The sequence below is a fragment of the Benincasa hispida genome, chromosome 4 (assembly GCF_027475165.1).
Source record: "Benincasa hispida cultivar pf3 chromosome 4, pf3_genome.v1.1, whole genome shotgun sequence".
Taxonomy (NCBI): Eukaryota; Viridiplantae; Streptophyta; class Magnoliopsida; order Cucurbitales; family Cucurbitaceae; genus Benincasa; species Benincasa hispida.
The window spans coordinates 838-25,933 of NC_143481.1; the positions used below are offsets into that span (position 1 = coordinate 838).

At 34.7% G+C, this 25,096-nt stretch overlaps 2 protein-coding genes and 1 long non-coding RNA gene across 3 annotated transcripts; 2 read left to right on the forward strand and 1 right to left on the reverse strand.

Moving 5' to 3' along the window:
* The first annotated feature begins 2,486 nt into the window (after positions 1–2,486).
* On the forward strand, positions 2,487–4,652 carry LOC120076880 (uncharacterized). Its single transcript, XM_039030829.2, has 3 exons — positions 2,487–3,350; positions 3,885–3,977; positions 4,068–4,652. Exons 1-3 carry the CDS (start codon positions 2,487–2,489, stop codon positions 4,650–4,652), a joined length of 1,542 nt encoding a protein of 513 aa, XP_038886757.2.
* Positions 4,653–21,511: 16,859 nt separating this feature from the next.
* Positions 21,512–22,804, reverse strand: LOC120076372 (strigolactones hydrolase CXE15-like). Its single transcript, XM_039030185.2, has one exon. The coding sequence runs from the start codon at positions 22,802–22,804 to the stop codon at positions 21,797–21,799; it is 1,008 nt and encodes a 335-aa protein (XP_038886113.1). The 3' UTR covers positions 21,512–21,796.
* A 4-nt stretch (positions 22,805–22,808) lies between these two features.
* LOC150036387 (uncharacterized) lies at positions 22,809–24,556 on the forward strand. The gene is made up of 2 exons (XR_016529142.1): positions 22,809–22,974; positions 24,293–24,556. It is a non-coding gene; the product is annotated as an uncharacterized LOC150036387 (long non-coding RNA).
* Positions 24,557–25,096: the final 540 nt, after the last annotated feature.

A 25,096-nucleotide genomic window follows, 5' to 3' on the forward strand; every position in this document is an offset into this window, starting at 1 on the left:
ATTAGCTTTGATTAATATCTGAATTTGACTTCGAAGTAAGTAATCTTACTACTAGAACTGCCAACGGGCTAGTCACTGGATGTATGCTAGCATGATGGATGAATGTTATGGTAGAATGACAGCATGATGAACTGATAGTTTAGTATATGTTACGATAGAATGACAGCATGATGAACTGATAGTTTAGTATATGGTACAGTAGAATGACAGCATGATGAACTGATAGTTTAGTATAACTGTTGTGCGTTTTTTCTTGAGGCTATGAAAGATGTATTTGTGCACATGGATACTTAAATGCTAGCATGAGATGATATTTGATTCCATGAGGTTGTATGTGATCTGTGGATGTTGAGGCATGTGTGTTTGTTGTAGAGCCATGGTGTTGAAGCATATATGTATGTCATAGAGTTGTTGTGATAATTATGATGTCAAGCCTATGCTAGTGATTTTACTGATTAGTTAGAGTGCCCGCTAGGTTTGTGTCTCCTTCGAGATTCACCAGTTTGTGTTTCCTTCGGGACTCACCAGTTATTGTGTTTCCTTCGGATACACCAGTTCGTGCTTCCTTCGGGATTCACCAATTATTGTGTTTCCTTCGGGATTCACCAGTTTGTGTCTCCTTCGGGATTCACCAGTTTGTGTGTCCTTCGGGATTCACCAGTTTTTGTTTCCTTCGGGATTCACCAGTTTGTGTTTCCTTAAGGATTAACCAGATTGTGTTTCCTTCGGGATTCACCAGAGGTAGTGGGCATATTTAGCTAGAGTAGGATAGAACTCAATTTTTCATGTATGTACGTGTCCCCTGAGGACTAGGACAGTTTATATGTTCCACCAGAGGTAGCCATCTAGAGGACATAGATGCCTAACCTGACCCCAGTAGTGGGGTTACTTATTGTGTATTTTATACTCATTCTTTTTCATGTTGTTATTTCAGGTAAAGGTAGAGAAGCATCGGCGATGGACAACGGAAATTCGTGATCGAGCTACTGGGACTAGTTTTATGCTTCCGCTCATGAGATTTAGATTTCTTTTCATGTTTTTCTTAACTTTCAGTTTTGATGTTTAAAACTTACTATTTAGAATCGTTTTCAGACTTATTTATTATCATTTATGATTTATGGGTTCTCTATTGTTGTTTTTAATATTTGAATTTAATGAAAGTCTTTTGAACTTACCTTATTTAATTAGTATTTATTTCACCATGATAGAGTGTCGTTTTAAGTTCCATGCATGCATGTATTTAGTAACGGCCTAACTTAAGTCCTAGGGGGTCGGGTCGTTATAGTTGGTATCAGAACCCATGCTTTGGGTTCTGTAGACCGACTTACTACATAAGTGTAGATAGTCCCTGTGGCACTATAACGGATCCCTCATCATCGCCAGGTATGTCATACTAATGAAAGTTTCAATGCATATATAAGATTAGTGATGTAGTGTTTTAATAGCATGATTTCTGAGAAAGACCCAGAGATAGATAGTTAGTTTATAAGTTCATGACAGGACATAACACCTAAACTTAGAACAAGAAAGACCGCTAGAGAAGGAGTGCAAAAAGAGGGAGCTGAGAGTAGCCAGACTGTCCCGACAGCTCTAAACCCACTTATGACCCAAGTTGATGAGAAAGCAATAGAAGCTAGAATTAGTGAAGTTGTTGCATCCTCCCTAATGGGAAAATTGCAGGAGCTGATCTGTAGCATGATGGCAAGATAGACTGCCCAGACCCAGGCTCAAGAGGAACCAGTGCCACCCAAGCAGTTATAGCAGACCCAGTCACAGAACAGAGACATGCATAGCCTATCTCTTGAGACTAAGCATCTTAGGGATTTTAGGAAGTTTGACCCCCGCTCCTTTTATGGGTCGTTGGGGGACCCCACTAAGGAAGAGATGTGGTTATCATCTATTGAGACAATTTTTTGTTTAATGAGGTGCCCAGAGGAGCACAAGCTTCAATGCACAGTTTTCATGTTGACTGGTAACGCAGAAATTTGGTAGTGCTCAACAGAGAAAATGAGTGATACTTGCGGTGAACTTGCAACCTGGAAGCAGTTCAAGGAGCATTTTTATGAGAAGTACTTTTCGGCCAACACTCAGTACAACAAGCAGGCAGAATTCTTAAACTTGAGGCAAAGAGTTATGTAGCAGGAATTTGATAAGTTGTCCCGCTTTACTCCTGAACTAGTAGCCACTGAGGCAACGAGGACAAAGAGATTCATCCAGGGTCTGAGGAGCGGAATGTGAGGCATGGTACATGCCTTAGACTTCAAGACGTATGTGCGGCACTGCGGGCTTCCGTGAGAATTGATGCTGACTCCCAGGTGGGAGAGGAATACAAGAGGTTACTCTAGATTGCGACCTCCGCAGGTCAGAAAAGAAAGGCTGAACATAGGGCTCCTGAGCATCAGCAGAGGAACTAAAATACAGTGAGTGTTCCACGTCAATGGGGACAGCAGGGTTCCCAAGTTTTAATTGACAAGAAGGATAGGTCGATGTGTACTACTTGTGGTAGGCGACACTGGGGACGTTGCCTAGCCGGCTCTTGGGTCTGTTTTCGATGTGACCAGAAGGGGCATATGTCAGAGAGATGCCCAAGGAGGAACGCGCCTGAACATAAGGGGCATCCCGTAAGCTTGTTTCAGGGGGGCTCGAGTCATCAACAGCAGCAGGGTAGGGTGTTCTCTACCACTCGGTGTGAGGCCGAGAAGTCAGGCACAGTGGTGACAGGTACGCTTCCCATTTTGAGGCACCATGCTTTAGTTTTGTTTGATTCTAGCTCTTCGCATTCATTTATATCTTCTATATTTGTAAGGCATGCCATGTTAGACTCAGAACCTTTGCCATTTGCATTGTTCATTTCCACTCCATCAGGAGAGATCATGTTAGCTACAGAAAAGATAAAAGCATGTCAGGTAAAGGTAGAAAATCGCGCATTAGATGTAACCTTGATAATTTTAGATATGCGTGATTTAGATGTGATATTGAGCATGGATTGGTTAGCTGCTAATCATGCCAGCATAGATTGCTTCCGTAAGGAGGTTATCTTTAACCCTCCTACAGGAGCCAGTTTTAAGTTTAAAGGGGTTGGGATCGTAGTCCTACCCAAAGTGATTTCAGCATTGAAGGCCAGTAGACAGTTTGACCAAGGAGCCTGGGGCTTTATGGCGAGTGTGGTGGACACTAGAGAGACTGAAGTCACCTTGACTTCAGAACCAGTAGTGAGCGATTTTCCAGAGGATCTTTTCGGACTGCCCCTGCAGCGGGAGATTGATTTTGCTATTGAGTTGGAGCTAGGCACAACCCCTATTTCGAATGCTCCATACAGGATTGCCCCGGCAGAGTTGAAGGAACTGAAGGTCTAATTGCAAGAGTTGTTGGACAAGGGTTTCATACGCCCTAGTGTGTCACCATGGGGTGCACCCATTTTATTTGTGAAAAAGAAGGATGGAACGTTACGTCTATGCGCTGATTACAGAAAGCTGAACAAGATAACCGTCAAGAAAAGTAATCCCCTCCCCAAGATTGATGATTTGTTCGACCAGTTGCACGAAACTAATGTATTCTCAAAGATTGATCTTTGGTCAAGATACCATCAGCTGAGAATAAAAGACAGTGACATACCCAAGACAGCTTTTTGTTCGAGGAATGGGCATTATGAGTTCATAGTGATGTCGTTCGGTCTAACAAATGCACCAGCAGTGTTCATGGATTTGATGAATAGGGTGTTCAAGGAATTCCTCGACACCTTTGTGATTGTTTTTATTGATGACATATTGGTATATTCCAAGACAGAGGCCAAATATGAGGAGTATTTATGGAAAGTTTTGGAGACGTTGAGGGCCAATCAGCTATAAGCTAAGTTTTTTAAATGTGAATTTTGGTTAAGGCAGGTGTCCTTTCTAGGGCATGTAGTACCGAAGGAAGGTGTCTCTGTGGATCCTGCAAAGATTGAAACAGTTACGAGTTGGGCTCGTACAACCACAGTCAGTGAAGTGCGCAGTTTTCTAGGGTTAGCAAGCTAATTTAGACGATTTGTAAAGGACTTTTCTCGCATAGCCACCCTATTGACCCAGTTGACCCGAAAGGGAGCGGCTTTTGTTTGGAATGAGGCTTCTGAAAACAGTTTCCAAGGCCTCGAGCAGAGGTTGGTTTCAGCCCTAGTCCTTATAGTACCAGACGGATCAGGTGGTTTTGTCATTTATAGTGACGTGTCCAAGAAAAGGTTGGGATGCTCATTGATGCAGCAGGTCAGAGTAGTTGCTTACGCTTCACGTCAGTTAAAGAAGCATGAACAGAATTATCCCACTCACGACTTGGAATTAGCAGCAGTGGTTTTTGCTCTCAAAATCTGGAAGCATTACTTATATGGAGAGAAGATACAGATCTTCACCGACCACAAGAGTTTAAAGTACTTTTTCACTCAGAAAGAGTTGAACATGAGGAAAAGAAGATGGTTGGAACTGATGAAGGATTACGATTGTGAAATTTTGTACCACCCAGAAAAGGCAAATGTAATGGCAGATGCTCTAAGCAGAAAGGTAGCTCATTCAGCAGCCCTCACTACCAGACAGACTTCTTTGTGCAGGGAGCTAAAGAGGGCAGAGATTGTAGTGGCAGTGGGAAAGGTCACGACACAGTTAGCACAGTTGTCAGTGTGACCAAGTCTAAGGCAGAAGATTATTGATGCGCAACGAGGTGACCCTCATCTGGAGAAAAGAGTTCGTAGGATGAAGTCAGGCCAGGATGGCGAATTCTCAATATCAGCGGAAGGTGGCCTTCTTTATCGGGGAGGTTTATGCGTGCCAGCAGTTAGTGATATTAAAGATGAGTTTCTGTCAGAGGCTCATAGTTCCTTATTTTCGATTCACCCCGGCAGCACCAAGATGTATCAGGACTTGAAACGTTACTACTGGTAGAATGATATGAAAAGAGAGATTGCAGAGTTCGTCAGTAAGTGCTTGGTGTGCCAGCAGGTGAAAGCCCCGAGGCAAAAACCAGCAGGCTTGTTACAGCCATTGAGTGTACCAGAATGAAAGTGGGAGCATGTGTCTATGGACTTCATCGTAGGGTTGACACAGAAAGTCAAAGGTTTCATTGTGATATGGGTTGTGGTAGACAAACTTACAAAGTTAGCACATTTCATACCTGGGAAGCCCACCTTTTCAGTGAATAAGTGGGCACAGATATACATGAAGGAGGTGGTGAGATTGCACGGAGTGCCTGTGTCCATCGTGTCGGATAGAGACCCTGTTTTGCGTATAAATTCTGGAAAAGTCTTTAGACAGCTTTAGGGACCCAGTTAGATTTCAGTACAGCTTTCACCCGCAGACTGATTGGCTGACAGAGCGATTGAATCAGATATTGGAAGATATGTTGCATGTCTGTGCCACAGAGTTTTCAGGAAGTTGGGATGCTCACTTGCGTTTATGGAATTTGCTTATAATAACAGCTGCCAGTCCACTATTGAGATGTTACCCTTTGAGGCCTTATATGGGAAGAGTTACAGGTACCTTGTGTGTTGGGATAAAGTAGGAGACAGTAAATTGTTCAGACCCAAATTGGTGCAGACCACGAAGGAGACAATGCAGAAGATCAAGGCTCGTATGCAAACGGCTCAGAGCAGACAGAAGATCTATGCCCATGTAAAATATAAGGACCTGGAATTTGAGATTGGTGTGAAAGTGTTCTTAAAGGTGGCACCCATGAAAGGTATTCTGAGGTTTGGCAGGAAGGGAAGTTGAGTCCGAGATTCATTGGACCTTTCGAGGTTCTGGAGCGGGTTGGCCCTGTAGCTTACTGATTGGCATTGCCTCCAGCACTGTCTTCAGTTTATAATGTCTTTCATGTTTCGATGCTAAGGAAATATGTGACAGACCCATCCCATGTAGTTGACTTCGAGCCCTTGTAGTTGAACGATAAATTGAGCTACGAAGAGAAGCCTGTAGAGATCCTCGCCTGAGAAGTAAAGACATTGCGCCGCAGGGAAATTGCTTTTGTGAAAGTCCTGTGGCAGAATCACCAGTTCAAGTAGGATACTTGGGAGAGAGGATAAGATGAAGGCCCAGTACCTGGAGCTTTTTCAGGAATGAACTTTCAAGGACGAAAATTCTTTGAGGAGGAAAGAATATAACACCCTGTACTTTTTTTAGTATTAATGTAATTTTAATATTTTATTAGTGGAGGGCATTTTTGGAATTTTGGATTTTCAGTGTAAGTCCAGGAATTTATTTTTGACCTTGGAAATTATTACATTTGGAAATTAATGACAGGAATAAATTTCTTTTCGGGAAGGAAAGGTAGTCAATAAAATAAAGTAGAATAAGGAAAAGAATAAAATAAAAGGTATATTTTATTTCCTTATAAATTATTATTATTATTATTTATAAAACAACTTTTTTTCTTCTTCTTCCTTGCGCCACCGAAGACCTAGCCTCCCCCTTGTTTTCGTTTCTCCAACCATCATCGACGCAACTCGTGACCATGCCGCCTCCAGCCACCAGTTTTCCGCCCGACGTCGGTCCGAACCGTCTCTGCCACCGCCAACCCAGTCCGTTCCCACTGCATCGTTGCAGAGCTCAGCCCCGCCCTCCGGATCTGTGCGTCCGCTACCCCTCTGTCAGAAACCCAGCCTCGTTCGCCACTTCACGTTCTCTCCAGCTATAGACTCGCGCGACCAGAAACCCAGCTTCGTTCGCCACTCGTCCAGCCCACTGTCCGAGCCCAGCCGCCGATCTCCACTGGTCACTGTCTTCCTTCACTATCGTTCATTGGATTTCGGCGAATGTTGGTAAGTTTTTGGGTGAGATCGGTTGAGTTTTGAAGGTTTTGGGTTGCTCATTAAATTGTGGATTTTCCTTTTTGTTGATACCTAGTATATTTGGGATTTAGATCCAAGACTGAAGTACTTCAGAGTGTGCAACGTGTTGCCCAGCGGATTCCTTCGTTCGATAAGTAGTTTGGTAAGCATTATGATCCTTGTTGTTGGTTGTTGGGCACCCATTGATTATTGGACTAAAGAATGGTTTAATTTTAAGTATTCTTGAAGGTTCCAAGTTTCCATCCATTGAGTTTTAAAATCTGCTAAGAGGAGATTTTGGAGTCAAAATCTTGCGAGTGTTTGTTGATCAAGTTTCGTTTGGGTAAGTTAATTAGTGATCATTGGATTCAATTTGTATGTTTGGGTCCTGGTTCCAAGACTGAAATTTAGTATTATGTATGTATTAGGGGACTCAATTCAAGACTTATTTGGTTAGAGATCATTAGCTTGGATTAATATCTAAATTTGACTTCGAGGTAAGTAATCTTACTACTGGAACTACCCACGGGCCAGTCACTGGATGTATGCTAGCATGATGGATGAATGTTATGGTAGAATGACAACATGATGAACTAATAGTTTAGTATATGTTACGGTAGAATGACAGCATGATGAATTGATAGTTTAGTATAACCACTGTACGTTTTTGCTTGAGGATATGAAAGATGTATTTGTACACATGGATACTTGAATGCTAGCATGAGATGATATTTGATTCCATGAGGTTGTATGTGATCTATGGATATTAAGGCATGTGTGTTTGTTGTAGAGCCATGGTGTTAAAGCATATATGTATGTCATAGAGTTATTGTGATAATTATGGTGTCGAGCCTATGCTAGTGATTTCACTGATTAGTTAGAATGCCCACTAGGTTTGTGTCTCCTTCAGGATTCACCAGTTTATGTTTCCTTCGGGATTCACCAGTTCGTGTTTCCTTTGGGATTCATCAGTTATTGTGTTTCCTTCAGGATTCACAGTTCGTGTTTCCTTCGGGATTCACAAGTTATTGTGTTTCCTTCGGAATTCACCAGTTTCTGTCTCCTTCGGGATTCACCAGTTTGTGTTTCCTTTGAGATTCACCAGTTTGTGTTTCTTTCGGGATTCACCAGTTTGTGTTTCCTTCGAGATCCACCAGTTTGTGTTTCCTTCAGGATTTACTAAATTGTGTTTCCTTTGGGATTCACCAAAGGTTGTGGCCATATTTAGCTATAGTAGGATAGAACTCAGTTTTTCATGTATGTAAGTGTCCCCTGAGGACTAGGACAGTTTATATGTTCCACTAGAGGTAGGCATCTAGAGGACATAGATGCCTAACCTGACCCCAGTAGTGGGATTACTTACTGAGTATTTTATACTCATTCTTTTTCATGTTGTTATTTTAGGTAAAGGTAGAGATGCATCAGCGATGGACAAGCAGAATTCGTGATCGAGCCACTGGGACTAGTTTTATGTTTCCACTCATGATATTTAGATTTCTTTTCATGTTTTCTTAACTTTCAATTTTGATGTTTAAAACTTACTGTTTAGAATCGTTTTCAGACTTATTTATTATCATTTATGATTTATGGGTACCCTATTGGTTGTTTTTAATATTTGAATTTAATGAAAGTCTTTTGAACTTACCTTATTTAATTAGCATTTATTTCACCATGACAGAGTGTCGTTTTAAGTTCCATGCATGTATGTATTTAGTAACGGCCTAACTTAAATCCTAGGCGGTCGGGTCGTTACAGCAGAAAAAGAGAGAAAACTTCAGCTACTAAAGCTGGACGAGTGGAGATTATAGGCGTATAAGAATTCCAAAATTTACAAAGAACATACCAAGCGATGGCATAATAAGCATCTTTGCGAGAAAAACCTCAAGGCAGTTCAAAAGGTATTACTGGTCAACTCTAGGCTGCGTCTCTTTACTGAAAAACTGAAGTCACGTTGGTCCGGGCCTTTCATAATCAAGGAAGTATTCCCGCATGGAGCGGTGGAATTGACCAACGAAGATAGGACCAACACATTTAAAGTTAATGGACAAAGAGTAAAGATGTATCATGGAGGAGATTTCCAACGCGAAAAAACCTCCATTGACTTGGGTAAGCCAGAATAAAGAAGAAACACTCAGTCCCTATAATGATAAGCGACATACATTCATCAGGGACGATGTATATCCTTTTCAGTAACTTTTTAATTTTTTGTCAAGAATCTATTTTACTCTTTGCATATTTACTACTCTTTATGATTATCAACTCTTTCTTTCGTACTTCTAATTTTTTTTATTTCATCATTTTGATCGCAATAAACAAATGCGGTGGGCTTAAAACATGCGATCGGTTAAGCTTACAAAAATAATAAAAATAAATAATAAAATAAAAATATCAGTCCATTGCAATTACAATTTCAGAGAATCACAGGAAAGGATGCGATCATAATAATGCGGGTGAATCCTTCCTTGCCTCATCTTATTTCAATTTTTGTACTTCTCACTTTCAATTTAATATTGTTGAATTCTACTATCGCATTCTCTCTCGTTTGGCTCAATCCTGAATTTTTTATTACTTTATTTGATCGCCGCATTCATTCTGTACCATTATGACTTCAATGATGAAATATATGCTTCTTTTCTTATTACATGAACTAGCGTCAGATTAAATTTCAGGACAATCGATTCATGAAACATTTCTAAAATTTAGTGGTCTACCAAGTTTACTTCAAAATTATTTTTCCAAAATTTTCTAAGTCCATCGCATGAATTATTTCGTCTCCAATAATGAGAGCATTGCTTCATGTTAAATTTTTTTTTTTTTTTTTTTTTTGGGGGGGGGGGGGGGGGGGGGCTATTTTCAGCCTTGTTATTTTCAGATTTTCAATTTAACAGAAAAAAAAAATAAAGAGAAAGAAAAATACTATATAACGTTGAGATCAGATCCTGCTCATAGTTAGATATTTGCATGACACTCGTGGGGGCAAACTAAAACGAAGGTAGGAATCGTGATCAATGCAGAAGCTAAGTGATTACAACTCCGCTGCCAAATAAAGAGATGGGCATAAGTTTTGACTGAAAAGAGTATTTCGCTCGTAGTTGGATGTTCGCATGACACCCGTAGGGGCAAACCAAAATGAAGGTTGGGCACTCGGATCAGCGCAAGATCACAAAATGAATATCTGAATCATGCGAAGGCCAAAATCAATTGAACATCCCGGTTTGATAAAGTTTGAAATAAATCATGCGATGTCCTGGGAAATAAGCAAAGATTTTTTTGAAGAATAAGCTCGTGGTCTCTAAAGATTAGAAATATTTTAGGAAAAGATTAGGATAGAAATTAATAAGGCATTAGTACAGCAATTTGAATAAGGCATCATGAGAAGCCTAGGCAGGGTGAAAGCGATTAAAATTTTGAGAAATCTTTAGTTTTATGCTTGAGGGCAAGCATTATTTTAAATTTGGGGGTGTGACAACTGGTAAAAATACAAGTTATTAAAGCTCAAATTATTAAAACAATGGGAGAATGCGATGTTGAAATAGGCAATATTATGATTGAGTGCACCAAACTAAAAGAAATTGCGATCGCTAATGCTTATCACATAAAAGCAGTTAAATTGCATTATTCTATGCAGGTACAATGCGATGGCACGTCTGAAATTTCAATCTAAGGGAATAATGCGATGGCACATTTGATTTTGCGATCCAATAGCACTTCAAAGATGATCGCGTAAAGACCTTACATAAAGGCGATAGCATAATAAAGCATGATAGAACGTAAAACTGATAATAGTCAATTCTGAAATACAGTTGACGGTCGTTGAAGACCATACCATTGCAAATACATTGAACTTCCGGTGACTTTTAGACTACGCAACAGGGTATGGAAATTTTTGCCACCCATCCATGCAATCATCAGTGAAAAGAACTGCTTCGCCTAGAAGTCTATAAATACCCAATGTTACCACACCAGAGAGAAAGCGCGAGGAAGGAGGCGAAGCCGAGGGAAGGGAATTACTTTTTCGGATAGATCGAGAGACTGCCAGAAACAACACAGAGGAGAGACACCCAACCTTCGAGAGAGCAAGATTCTACAATTCGGGAAAGAGTTGAAGTGATAAGAGCAGTGTAAAAAGTAAGAGGAAGCAAGACATAGCTTACCTGGCTTGATACTTCTTACTCCATTTATTGTTTTGTACTCAAGACTTTATTTGCAACAATGGAAATTTCATTTCAATTTATGATCAGTCTCTTCACACCATGCATGAGTAACTAAATTTGTGAATGGGTTGAGAAGTATTTAGCTGGCATGACTTAAGCTATGCACTTTATGCGATCATCTTGTCTTATGTATGCTTTATTCATCATTTGGAGTACTTGAAAAAGTAAACTAAAGACAGCTTGAGAGAGTCAGATTAGATCGCATAAGAAAGAGTATAGACTTAGAAATAAGTTCTATCTGCTACATTCTATACACATTGCATGCATCCTAGAAATAGGAAATGTGGCATTATGCATTGAGAAATGTAGTGCTTAATATTTGTGATAGCATGATTGCATGAGTTGTACAAAATCTTAAGAAATGCTAGCTAAATTTCTTCTCAACCCCCTCATCACATACTTGTCACAACACCACTATTTCATTGCTCCGCATTTAGTTCCATCGCATTAAAAAAAAATTAATTAAATCACCATCTATTTCTTTATCACTATCGCAATAGAATCAAAGAGTCTATCGCATATCTATTTAGTAAACCCTGCATTCGACCCTGGACTTACCAAGACCCTAAGAAGGCTTATACTTGGCTTTGTTAGGAAAACTTGTATGATCATCGCATCCATACATCCCTACATCGCATGATAAATCAACTCATCAGCTATCGATGATGGTTGCTATCAGCGATAGCTTTCAATTTGAAAAAAAATAATACAATCTTGAAATATTAGCTTTTAATTTGTTGTCAATTATCAGTAGCTATCATTGATTCACTTTCATCAATTGGAATCAACTTTGAAATATCAATGCTCAAGGCTATCAGTGGTTATCAATGGTAGATTTATAAATTGTGATCAACTTTGAAAGAAGACCAACAACTTTGATTACCATAGTAGCTATCACTAATAATCTTTTATCATAGCTGTCACTAATAGTAGCTATCAGTCGCTATCACTGATAGACTTTCATCAATTAGAATCAACTTTAAAATATTAACACTTAAGGCTATCAATGATAAACTTCTATAACTGGTTATCATCTTTGAAAGAAACTCGATATATAGATATTACCTAAGTTCTATCACTGATATCATTAACATCACTCATATTGTGGTTATCAGTGATAGCTTCTTTCACTGATAACAACACTGATAAGATGCTATCAATGATCTCACTGATATCATGCTATCAGTGATAGTTCTCTATCATCGATAACGTGCAATCAGCGGTAGCTTCTATCACCGATAAAGTGCTATAAGGTAACTTCTATCACCGATAACGTGTTATTGGATAGCTTCTATCATCGATAACATACTACTAGTATTAGCTTCTGTCACTGGTAACATGCTATCAGTAGTAGCTTCTATCAATCATAGCCACTGAACACCTTTTTACCCATTTCTTGTCCTTCCTAAATATTTATAAGTCCCTTTTCTTTTCGATGATAGCTTCTATTGTTGATAATCATGTTATTAGATATAACTTCTAGGCATTCCACTTACATTTTAGTTTGAGATTCAACTTTATTAATTAAATCCATTAATTTGGCTATCAATGATAGATTTCTATAAGTGGCTATTAACTATGAAAATATAATCGAAGATTAAGCTATCAATGATAGAAAATATTAGTGACTATCACTGATAGACTTTCATTTGCTATTTATATTTATTATCTATTATAATAATCAAACTTGCTTGTTGGTGTTAAGTCACTTATGAATTGAGTACTTTCAAGTATTGGGTATGAAATTCAGCCTCATAATTCTTGTAAAAAAAGGGGAAGAAGAAAAAATTCAAATAAAGGAAAGAAAAGTTTTTAAAATAAGAGAAAGAGAAGAAACAAAAACGGAAGAAATGAAAGAAAATTAAATAGAAAAAAGAAGCAAAAATCAAAGAAAAAATAAAAACAAGGAATAAGCAAAAATTGAAGAAAAAAAAATTAAAAAAGAAAAAAGGAAAAAAGAATGAAATGAAAGAAAATAAAAAATAAAGGAAACAAAAAGAAAGGAAATTTAAGGAAAAGAAAGAAAATAAAAAAAAAATAAAAGAAATAAGCAAAAATCGGATAAAAGAAAGAATAAAATAAAATAAAAGTGAAGAAGAAAAGAAAATGAAAAAATGAAAAAAAAAAAAAAAGAAGCAAAAATCCAAGAAAATAAAGGAAATAAAAAGACTAAAAAAAGGTGTCTAGCAAGATATGACAAGAGATGGCAAAATTGAAAATTAAAAAATATTTAAAAATTGACTAATCAACTCATCTATATTTACAAATATTTTAAAGATATAATATATTTTTAGATTTTTTATCTTATTCTACTATGTATTACAAATATCTTATTATAAAATCACGTTTAGTATTTAATTCTCTTTAAAAAAAATTATTAGTTTTTAACCTTTAATTTTTTTTATATTAACTAAAATTATGATATATCTAAACATATTTATAAATAATATTGAAAGTTTTATTTTTTTTAAACATGTGATGAACTATATATATACATATATACATATTTTGGTTGGCTTAATGATAAGCTTATTGGTCAACTTGATGGGTTGATCCAAATAGGGGAATTGGAGTGTATGGCAAAATTTAATGTTTTATTTTGAAAAATGGCAAAACCACTCAGGAATAAGATTTATGACAATTCACGTGACAAGCACATGACCACACATTTCTAAGTCTCTAATTTGTCCTTGTTGGTTTCGTAGTAGTTGTTGTTGATGAAACTACAAATACTAGGTTATTGTAGAATAAAAAATAGGATCGAGTTATGTATACAAAATAATCAATTGCTCTCCTAATTTTGGCCATGTTGTTAACATAATCTCCATATTTTATTATTATTTTAGATTATGTTTAACCACTTTTTGAGTCACATATTCCATCAAATTCATCGTTCCAACAATTTGAAAAATATATCCAAGGTAAAAAAAATTCCTCCATTAAGGAGTTAATTATATTTCGTTTGACAATGTATCGGGTTGTTTCTGTCAATTTAAATATTGTTGAAGATAAAGAATTGTAGAATAAAAATCAGGGTCGAGTTATATATATACAGGTAATTGCTATGCTGATATTTCTTAACAACAACTGTCCTCCTAATTTTGCTTTTAGCATAATCTCCATATTTTATTATTATTTTAGATTTTGTTTAACCACTCCTTAAATAAATCTCACCTTAATTAAATATACAGATTTTTCTACCAAATTTATACTTTAAATATCTATATATTATTAAATTTCATTTTATCCATATATTTTATTCAAATCTTTGAATGGTTTTTCATTATTTTATACGGATTCAATTTTATTCAAATCTTTGAATTATTTTTCATAATTTTATATATACATTCTTAATAAATTAGTTGTACATTCTTATATTCTTAATAAATTAGTTTTATATACTGTATTTGTTATTATTTTAACGATTTGAAAAAAAGAAATATGTAAAAAAATGGCCATAACTTTATGTTCATGGATTTAGGTTTTGTTTTGGTGGTTGTTTTTTAACAAGCTACTGTTTTTGCCATGACTTTACAACGAATTAGACTCCTTTCTATGGTCGATGGGATGAGAATTCTCACTACCACGATTTTAGAAATTTTGAGGCGCATATTCTATCAAATTCATCGTTCCAACAATTTATGATATATATGCAAAGTAAAAAAATTTCCTCTGTTGAGTTATTTATATTTCGTTTGACAATATACAAACCGAATTGGTTCTGTCAATTTGAATATTATTGAAAATAAAGATATTTTGTGGTTGATGTTAGTTTTATTAGAGTTTTCAAATTGATGAAACTACAACAACTATCTCCTAATTTTGGTAAAGTAGTTAACATAATCTCCATATTTTATTATTATTTTAGATTCTGTTTAACCAGTTTCCGAATTAATCTCACCTTAATTAAATATACAAATTTTTTTACCAAATTTATATTTTAAATATCCATAATTTATTAAATTTTATTTTATCCATAGATTTTATTCAAATCTTTGAATGGTTTTTCATTATTTTATACATATTCAATTTTATTCAAATCTTTGAATTATTTCTTATAATTTTATACATACATTCTTAATAAATTAGTTGTACATTCTCATATTATTAATAAATTAGTTTTATATACTGTTTTTGCTATTATTTTAACTATTTGGAAAAAAGAAATATCACCTCGTAAAAAATTGGTCATAACTTTTGTTACTCACACGAAAGTGTTTATCGATTTATATTTTGTTATGGTTTCTTTCACAAGCTACTGTTTTTGCTATGACTTTACAACGGATTAACTCCTCTTTGATGGTCGATGGGATGAGAATTCTCACTTCTATAGAATATATCCTAGGTAAAAAAAAAAATTCCTCCGTTGAATTAACTATATTTCGTTTGACAATGTACTGGATTAGTTCCGTCAATTTGAATATTGTCAAAAATAAATATATTTTGTGGTTGATTTCTGTTTTATCAATCCCCAAATTAAAAAAATTACAAATACCAGGTAATTGTAGAATAAAAAACAGAGTGAGTTAAGTATATAGGTTAATTGTTGATATTCCTTAACAACAACTACCCTCATAATTTTGGTTAACATAATCTCCATATTTTATTTTAGATTCTATTTAACCACTCCTCGAATGAATCTCACCTTAATTAAATATCCAGATTTTTTTACCAAATTATATTTTAAATATATATATATTATTAAATATTATTTTATCCGTATATTTTATTCAAATCTTTGAATGGTTTTTCATTAGTATTCAATTTTATTCAAATCTTTGAGTTGTTTTTCATAATTTTATACATAATAAATTAATTGCATATTCTCATATTCTTAATATATTAGTTTTATATACTATTTTTGCTATTATCTTAATGATTTGGAAAAAAGAAATATCACTCTGTAAAAAAATGACCATGACTTTTGTTACTCATATAGAGTGTTCATCGATTTAAGTTTTATCGTGGTTTCTTTAACAAGTTATTGTTTTTGCTATAACTTTACAATAGATTAGACTCCTCTTTGATGATCGATAGGATGAGAATTCTCACTACCATGATCTTCGAAATTTTGAGGTGCATATTCCATCAAATTCATGGTTCCAACAATTTTTGGAACAGATCCAAAGTAAATTTTTTCGCTCCGTGAGTTAACTATATCTCGTTTGATAATGTATCGGATTGGTTATACCAATTTGAATCTTATTAGGATTGTTGAGGATGAAGATATTTTTTTATCAAAGTCCCCCAAATTGATTTATTTGTAATGGTTGACCATGACTCATCTTTTGTCCCGAACATTGGAAATACACTGTATTTGAATAATGAATTAGAAGACATTAATCATTCTTCCCAACCTACTAAGGGCAAAGAAAGCAATTTATTTCTTATACACGTGATTAGACACTTTGTCAGAACGCATTGTGTGTAATAGTTGTCTAGGTAGAGTGTCTTTGTTGTTTTCAAACGGTTTTGAAACTCTCACACCTTTAGATTTCCATGTGGGTGTAATTTTGACAATGTTAATCATTATTTTTTAATTTTATAATCTGTTTTGCTATTTTTACAATTTTTAAAATTTTTTGTTATTTATCCAAATGAAAACTTAAATTTTGCTATTTATCTAGTCAGTCCATCTAAATATGACTTAAATGGACCGACCTAAATTTCAAAATAATGATCCAAATGAAATTCAATCCAATAAACAAATAGGCTAGGTTCGGTTAGGTTGATCAAAGTTGACTTTGGGCCGAACTTGAATTGAGTCTAAGCCCTTTGATGAGGTTGACTTTGATTTCTATACATTTAACTTTAGTTCATTTTGCTTTTATAATTTTAAAGTGCTCTCTTTGATCCTTTTAACATTTTTTTATACTTAAAAAAAGTAACTATTTTTCCCTTAAATACAAACAGGCCAAGATGGTTGCTTTTTAAAAGTTTAAGGACCAAAATGAACAAAAGTTCAAAGTACAATAACCAAAATAAACATTTTGAAATTACAGGAGCCAAAATGAAAGCATTGAGAATAAAATGAACATTTTGAAAATATAGAGATCAAAATGGACAACACCTAAAAGTACAAAGACCAAGGTAGTAATTAAACATTTTTCTAAAAACAATTTATGTTAAAATTTTGCATATAGAAATCAAAATCATCCTTACTTTTAAAGTCAAATTACCAAAATAAATATTATGAATTGAAATTATATGATTAAATTAAACATTTTAAAAATACAAAAAATAGTTTGAAATAAAGGAGAAAGTAACCATAGTATTTAAAGTTACGGATAGGATAGGGTGAAGGTAATTAGATAGTAGGGGTAATATTTGATAAATGCTACCATGAAAAACCCATAGGTGAGAAAATTGACCAAGTACAACGTCATCAACTAGGGTTGGAAACGGGGTCGGGGTCCCCCATCCCCGGCCCCGTGGGGGAAATTGTGCCTCATCTCTGCTCCTGTCCCTGCTATTTGAAGGCAGGAACGGGGGCGGGGATTCCCCGTCGGGGAAACGGGGTCCCATTCCTCGTTTCTCCACAAGGATTCTTCGTGGCAGACTTCAACAAAGGGGAGGGATGAGCGAGAGGGGAGAGATGAGCGAGAGCGAGAAGGGAGGGATGAGCAAGAGCGAGAGGGGAGGATGAGAGAGAGCGAGAGGGGAGGATGCAAAGAGCGAGAGGGAGGGATGAGCGAGAGTGAGAGGGAGGGATGAGCGAGAGTGAGAGGGAACTGAGGAAGGATAAAAATATATATAAATTCGGGGTCGAGAATTAATTGGGGTTAGGGCGGGGATACTGTCCCCATCCCCGTCCCGTCCTCGAACGGGACCCCGAATAAATTCTCCGGTTTGACCCCATCCCCGGTCAAATCAGAGAATCCCCGCCCCATTGGGTTTTTTTGCCAACCCTATCACCAACGAGAAAATTGTTGGAGTGGGCCAAGCTAGCTCATCAAACTTCGATATCTAGGTTCTATTTAGATGGACTAAAAAATATATATTTTTTCAAAAGGTCATTATCATTTAAACTATTCTGATAAAAATTATTTAAAATCCACTTTAAGAGTGTTTCAAAAATTATTTCGAGGGGGTTAAATATTATAATTTTCTTTTTAAAATGTCTTATTTTGAAAATTAAATATTTGAAAAGTTAAACCAAATGCATTCTTAATTTGCGTTTGGATCCTTAGTCTTTGTAACATCCAGAATTTTTCAGGTAATTTTTATTAAATTATCTTAAAACATTTGGGCGTTATTTTAATAAAATGGGACTAAAAATTTAGTTTCGAAGACAAGATAATTAATTTAAAAATTATTTATACAAAAATTGGAATTTTAATTCAATTTGAGGGAAAATTGGATTAATTTACTTGGGAAAAAAAGTGTGATTTTATATTCATTAAATATTTGGAAAGAAATAATTTATCTCAACTATTGGATGGTATATTCTCTTTAATTTTGGTTTGGAGCCAAAATTAAATTAATTGAAGAAGTTAATTGGTTTGAGATTAATTTGATAAGAGATTTGAAAATAAAGAAAATGAAAAGATTTGGAAAAGATTTGATAAGAGATTTAGAATTTTTTAGATTATTTTGAATAAAGATTTGGAATTTTTGGATTATTTTAGAATTTCAATCTGAGGTAAGTGTGTTTCTACTAGTTCACCTTCAAATCAGTCGTCCCTACCACTTGAACTGTCTATTTTAGATTGATTGGCTGTTTATTCTAGACTGATTGGACTGCTTATCTTAGACTGAATGGACTATTTGATTTAATGAGATTGAATGTTGAACTATTTTGACTGTGATGATATGTAAAGTTGACTGAGGACGTACTTGTAATTTTCCCCTAAGATAAACGTTTATAATTATAACAAATGAGTTATATGTTAACTGATGTATGCTAAGTTTAAATAATTCTTGTTAACTTTTCTTATCTAGGCAGGTGTACACATACAATTGATTGTGTGCTCCTTCGGGTCCACACCATGACTGTATATGTGCACATTTATGACTAATTTGTGGACCTTCGGGTTACGCACTATGACTGATGTATGTTCCTTCGGATTCATGTTTATGATTTGTGGACCTTCAGGTTACATACTATGACTGATGCATGTTTCTTTGGGTTCATGTTTACAACTAATTTGTGGACCTTTGAGTTACACAATATGACGAATGCATGTTTCTTTGGGTTCATGTTTACGACTGATTTGTGGACTTTCGGGTTACACACTATGGCTTATGCGTGTTCCTTCGGGATCACTTTTATGACTGATAGATGATTTTTCGAGATCACTCCGACTAATATGATATGAGTATATACCGATGCCTAGATAAACTAGTTAATAGGTAACCCAGAGGGCCCAGTAGTGGGTCACTTACTGAGTATTGATATAATCACTCTTCCTCCTTTATGTTTTTCAGGCAACAACAGGAATGGACTGGCGAGGGACTCGTGATAGAGCCATAAAGGGTAATAGAAAACACTTCGCACAATTCATGTTTTGTTTTTGTTTACCTATTTTGATGTTTTATTTTTATTTTATTTGAGTTGGTTGACAGATGACATGTTTTATTATTTTGGTTTTGGAATATTGTCTTTTTTGTAAACTTTTTTTTAATCCCAACTAAGTGTGTCGATTATTGAATTTATTATTAAATTAATATTTCAGTTCAAATTGGTCATTCATTCATGTTTTCACTGAATTTATGTTATGACGATCAAAATGTTTTGAATGAAAATAAGTATTTAGTCATAACTATCCATGTTAGAGTATTCGAAGAGTCGGGTCGTTACCGTCTTTGATATTATCATTAAGGACTTTCCTATCATTAAATTTTGAGACTTTTAACAATATAAATGGCAAAAAAAAAAAAAAAAAAGAAAAGAAGAAAAGAAGAAGAAGAAGAAGAAGAAGAAGAAGAAGAAGAAGAAGAAGAAGAAAGAAAGAAGAAGATAACACCAGTTCTTGATTATGATGCTGAAAACTAAAAGAAATAGTTGTGAATAAAGCCAAAAGAATCAAAATTAATTGAGCGAAAGAGGAAAGATAAGTATATGATCAGAAACTTGAAATTTAAAAATTTTACCGAATCAATGTATAAAAAAAAAAACAAAATATCTACACAGAAAATCTAAAGAAAAAAAAAAGATATACAACTTTGAAAAATCAATTAACGAAATATTAGTCGACAAAATGTTGGAATACCCTTTCGTAAAAATACAGGAGCATTACAACTTAATTCATTAGAAAAAAAAAAGGGTAAACCTAAGCTAGTAATTTGCAACTTCTAAGGTTGAATGGTTGCATAATTAGATATTATTTATTTTTCCCTTTTCTTTTGCATGAATCACATTTGTTCAGTGGAGTTGTGGGCCTTGTGGCTAATATTCAACCATTAAAATAAAATAGTTTGCTTTTTCTTTTGATTTTTACAAGTAAAGGTCAAGTCTTTGTCCCTTGAAATTTGCTCCACACAGAATAGCGTGTGAATGAGACCTTTTATTATTTCCACTAACCTCTTTTACAGCCCATTGCAACTTGAAAGGACATTTTGTAAAGTTATTTTGCATGAATTTTGGAATCTCTCTTTTCCTACCAAATTTATGTTGACAATGATCATGCAAGTCCCTGCACTGTCCTATAGCAAAACTTTTTAGAAAAGAGTGCATGTTCTTTTGACTTTTTCTTTATATTGGTTATCACATGCACGGTTTAAAATGTGTTTGTCGATAGATATTTCTGAAAGGAATTGTAAAATTAAAAAATTAAAAAAAGTTATATTAATAATAGATTTTATACTCTTTTTGAAACAGGTTAAAAGATTTATTACAGTCCGTGAGCTTTTGTTGTTGTTTTTTTCATTATAGGTAGATTTTTTTAATAATATAATAGAAACGTCAATTTATAGTCACTCACATCGATCTCAAGAAAGTGTGAAAATATCATTGTGTTGATGGAAAGTTAAAGACTAAATTTAAAGACTCTATTTTTCGTAAATGATGTATATATAGATTAATATATATGTTATGAACTATTAACCATATGTATATAAAACATTAATTATAATCTCAATTAAAAGATCAAATATTCAAATTTTTTTTTTTCTACCGGTTAAACTTGTTTTTTTTCAAACCTCAAAATTTGGAAGGATTTCAAATGAAAAAAAGAATGATTTTCGTTTTAATGTAAAAAAAGAAAAAACGTTACAAACAAAAAAAATGTCGGATTTATATGATTTAAAAGTAAATTACTTATTTAACCTTGTCATGTTCTCATTTTCAATTAACAAATCATAATTGAAAACCTAAATTAGTAAATTTTTAATCTTTTTCTTTTTGAATTATCATCACAAATATAAAATTATAAATATATTCGTTTTAAAATTTTCAAATTCCAAATAAAGCAAAAGATTTGAAATCATTTTCGATTTCAAGGAACTTTCTCAAGGAAAGAAAAAAAAATGAACTAAATGATAATGAAAAATATAACTAGATATATAATTTTTTTCCCCAATAATTATTTTATTTATTAATTTTTTTTAGTAAACCTATAATTTAAATTGGAACTTTGGACTATAGACTTTTCCAGAAAATATAACCTTTGGATTTAAGACTAAACTTACAATTTGTATAATTTTTTAAGATTTATACATAAAAAAAGAAGGTAAGATCGATCTTAAATTCTCCACTGCCAGCTTGTTGATAAGGACTACCATTATTCACCAGAAACTTGATACAATTCACCGTCCACGACGGAGGTATGCAAAGATTCACCGGAAAACGCTGCTAATGTTGCTTTATAAATCGAGCAATTCCGGCGAAGAGGTGGTCCGATTCAGCAGCTGTTTCTGGGTCCATTTTCATGGCGATCTTGTTCAAATAGAAGCTATGTCCCATTCCTTTGCTCATTAAAAGCTCCACTTCTTTATTTGCTACCTTCATTGCTTTGTAATACTCCATTTCAGTGTCGATTATCAGATCCTTATCTGCAATGCACAGTAAAAACGGCGGCAGATTTAGCCTTTCGAGCGGCGGCGCGTCGATTCCCATCGGACATGTAATCGGATGATCCTTTGAACTCCCCACCGGTAATGCGAGGCTCAGAAATTTGTCTACCATATCCAGAGTCAAGAATGGCGATTGTGGATTCTCCATCTCTGATTTGCTTCGTTTTGCTCGGACAAAACCAGGATGAATCGGAATCCCACCAGCTAGTTTCAGCGGAGTAAGATCGGTTTCTCCGGCTAGGGCAGCGACAGAGTGAACGAGATTTCCGCCAGAGCTATCTCCGATTAGGAAAACGCGGTTGAAATCCGCGTTTTCGACTATCCACGGCTCGATTTCGTTACCGAGAGCCACCGATTGCAACCACTTGAGAGCGGAGAAGCCGTCGTCGATCGCCGCTGGAAGACGGTGCTCTGGCGCTCGACGGAGATAAACAGAGACACAAATTGCTTCGGCAGATCTAACAAGGTTAGTGTAAGTATGATAATACATAAACCAATCTGCTTCGCTAATACAAAATCCACCGCCATGAAAATGAACGATAACTGGCAGTTTCTTTCCGCGGCCGCATTTCACCTCCGGTAAATAGATTCTAACACGGAGACCAGAGTTCTGATCAATCACCAAGTCACGAACGGCGACTCCATCGATGAAGTCGTCATGAGGCGGCACAGACTCCGCGACGAACTTCACCTCCGGCGGTCCGGTCCAAGTCCGGTCGACGGAGCCATCGTCGAAGAGTCTAAGCCAACCGGAAACGTCGAGAATTAGGCTCTTCTCTTTCGTCATCGGATCTCTCTGAACAAAAACAGAGTTTCAGGAAAAAGAAAACGATGGAATTATAGAAAAGAAATTGGGAAGAAGAAAATATGATGGAGAGAAATTAGAAAGAAGTTTATATAACAACTGAGAATTGGAATCAAATGAAATGAAGAAGGAATTGGCGACGCAATTTTCAGGTTAGTTCGTCTGTAAATCATTTAAACTTCACAAAATTAAAAGTCTTACAAACTTTTTTTAAGTCACAATTTGTAAACTTCACAATCATTTATCTGTAATTCGATTCCATAAAATAATAATAAACAAATAAATTGTTTCAAACAACTTAGCCGGGCCCGTTGTTAGGAACAATTTATTTTCTTAATTGTTTTAATTATTTTCTTATTCACATATTATTTACTCTACAAAAACGAAACTATTTTCTATTAGGTTGTAGATATTTTTATTTTTATTCTTTTGTTTAGTTACCAAAACATGTAGGGTTTTAGTTTTTTTTTAAAATTGAAAACTAAAAACCAAAAACCAAAACAAAAAAGAAAGGTTTATCAAAGAGATCCTGCACAATTGAAATTTTAGCCAATGAGGAAAGATGGAAATTAAATGTGAAAGCAAAACAAATAACTTAAAGAGTTTTGAATTGAATTCCAAACAGCTCACCTTTTTCAATCCAACTTGTTTTCTCCTTTTTCAAGGAAAATCAAACTATTACAATCCTAACCGTTAGAAATTAAGTGCAAACGATAGAAACAAGCAGTAGACTATCTATTCAAAAAGATAAAGTAGAGGGTAAACTAAGAAACTAGAAACTTCATAGAACTTTATGTGTTGCAACCAAGATGGAGGATTTTGGAATTTTTCCTATTTCAAACTTTCTTTTTCCTCATCAAGATCACAAAACTTATTGGACGATCATTTGCAAGATTAAGCTTGGTTTTGTTATACCTACTTTAAGGTAAATACATTCCATTTATCTTCAAATATCTTAAGAGTCAGTTTGAATTGACTTGAGAAAAAAAATATTTTTTAAAAAAATCATTTTTATTTAAATATTTTTAATAAAAACCCATTAAAATACATTCAAAAAACTATCTGGAATGATTGTCAAATATTTTAAATTCTTCTAAAATGACATTTTTTTAATAAAAAAAATAAACGTTTGAAAATGTATTCCAAATACACTCTAAACTTAGTAGATAGATAATCTTTAAAAATGAGAACTATATATAATGTATTTTAGTATAAACTTGACTTAAATTAATATGGGCTAAAGGATAAGTTTAATTTTTCTATAATATTCAACTCCTTTTTAGATTCACAAATTTTGTTGACTTAAAATTAGAAGTCCATGGTCTTGTAAATAGGTCTTTGATAATAGCTTTAAAAAAAAATTCTCGTAAATGAACGGAACCTATTAAACCATCGATAGTTTAAAAAGATATTAGATATTTATTTATAAATTTAAAATGTGGTTGAAGTGTCTAATGGAAATTTTTTCAGGTACTTCCGGACAAGCATTTTCCAATTCCCAATATTTTATTTTATAAATGGTTCCGAAAAGGAAAAATAGTAGGGACAGAAAGACCCGCATAATTTCTGGTAGATTACGAGGAAATTCGTTAGAAATTGTTCAGATTATTTTAAAATAAATGGGTCAATTGTCAAAAAGCATGGTATAATAATTTATCATTTTTCTAACAATAGAGTGAGGAAGTTTTATAGCAACCGAAGTGATTAAATAAATTAATTGGGTTCTTTCCGAAATTGTCTTTTTTTTTTTTTCTTTTTGATAATAAATATATATTAAAAAACTAACCAAAAAGTCCAATACAAACGCTTGTCACTAATAGCAAAGAAGAAACAAATAAGCAAAGTAAAAAGACCCCTACCAACTTCTAGAAAGGATGAAGAGAGGTTTGCAGAACTATATCCAAACTTACCAAAAGAAACCGCGGCATGAGCTGCTGCCCCATTCATCAATCTCAGACACCAAACGAATGACACGACCTAATAGCCTCAGACAAGGAGACAATCTCCTCTACTAAATTACTCATTTCAAAAAATCTCGGCCCTCATGGCTAATGTCATTGACAAGATCAACACAGTCTGATTCCACAATCAAAGGAAGAAAATAACCATCACTAACCCAAAGCAAGAGATCAGACAGCCTCCTGACAACAACTAATAAAATAGCTATTCAATTTCAATATATGTAATTTTTTCATTTCTTCTTCTTTTCATTTTTTCTATTACCATTTTATTGTCTCTCTCTTGGTTGTTATTGGTTTCTATCAATGTGTGATA

Excerpts from the sequence above, each read along its gene's own strand:
- LOC120076880 (XM_039030829.2), top strand. The coding sequence starts at position 2,487 with ATGTGTACTACTTGTGGTAGGCGACACTGGGGACGTTGCCTAGCCGGC. Across the intron at positions 3,351-3,884 it reads CAGAGTTGAAGGAACTGAAG|GTGTCCTTTCTAGGGCATGT; the intron begins GTCTAATTGCAA and ends TGGTTAAGGCAG. Across the intron at positions 3,978-4,067 it reads GTTGGGCTCGTACAACCACA|TTGACCCGAAAGGGAGCGGC; the intron begins GTCAGTGAAGTG and ends CTATTGACCCAG.
- LOC120076372 (XM_039030185.2), bottom strand. The coding sequence starts at position 22,804 with ATGACGAAAGAGAAGAGCCTAATTCTCGACGTTTCCGGTTGGCTTAGA.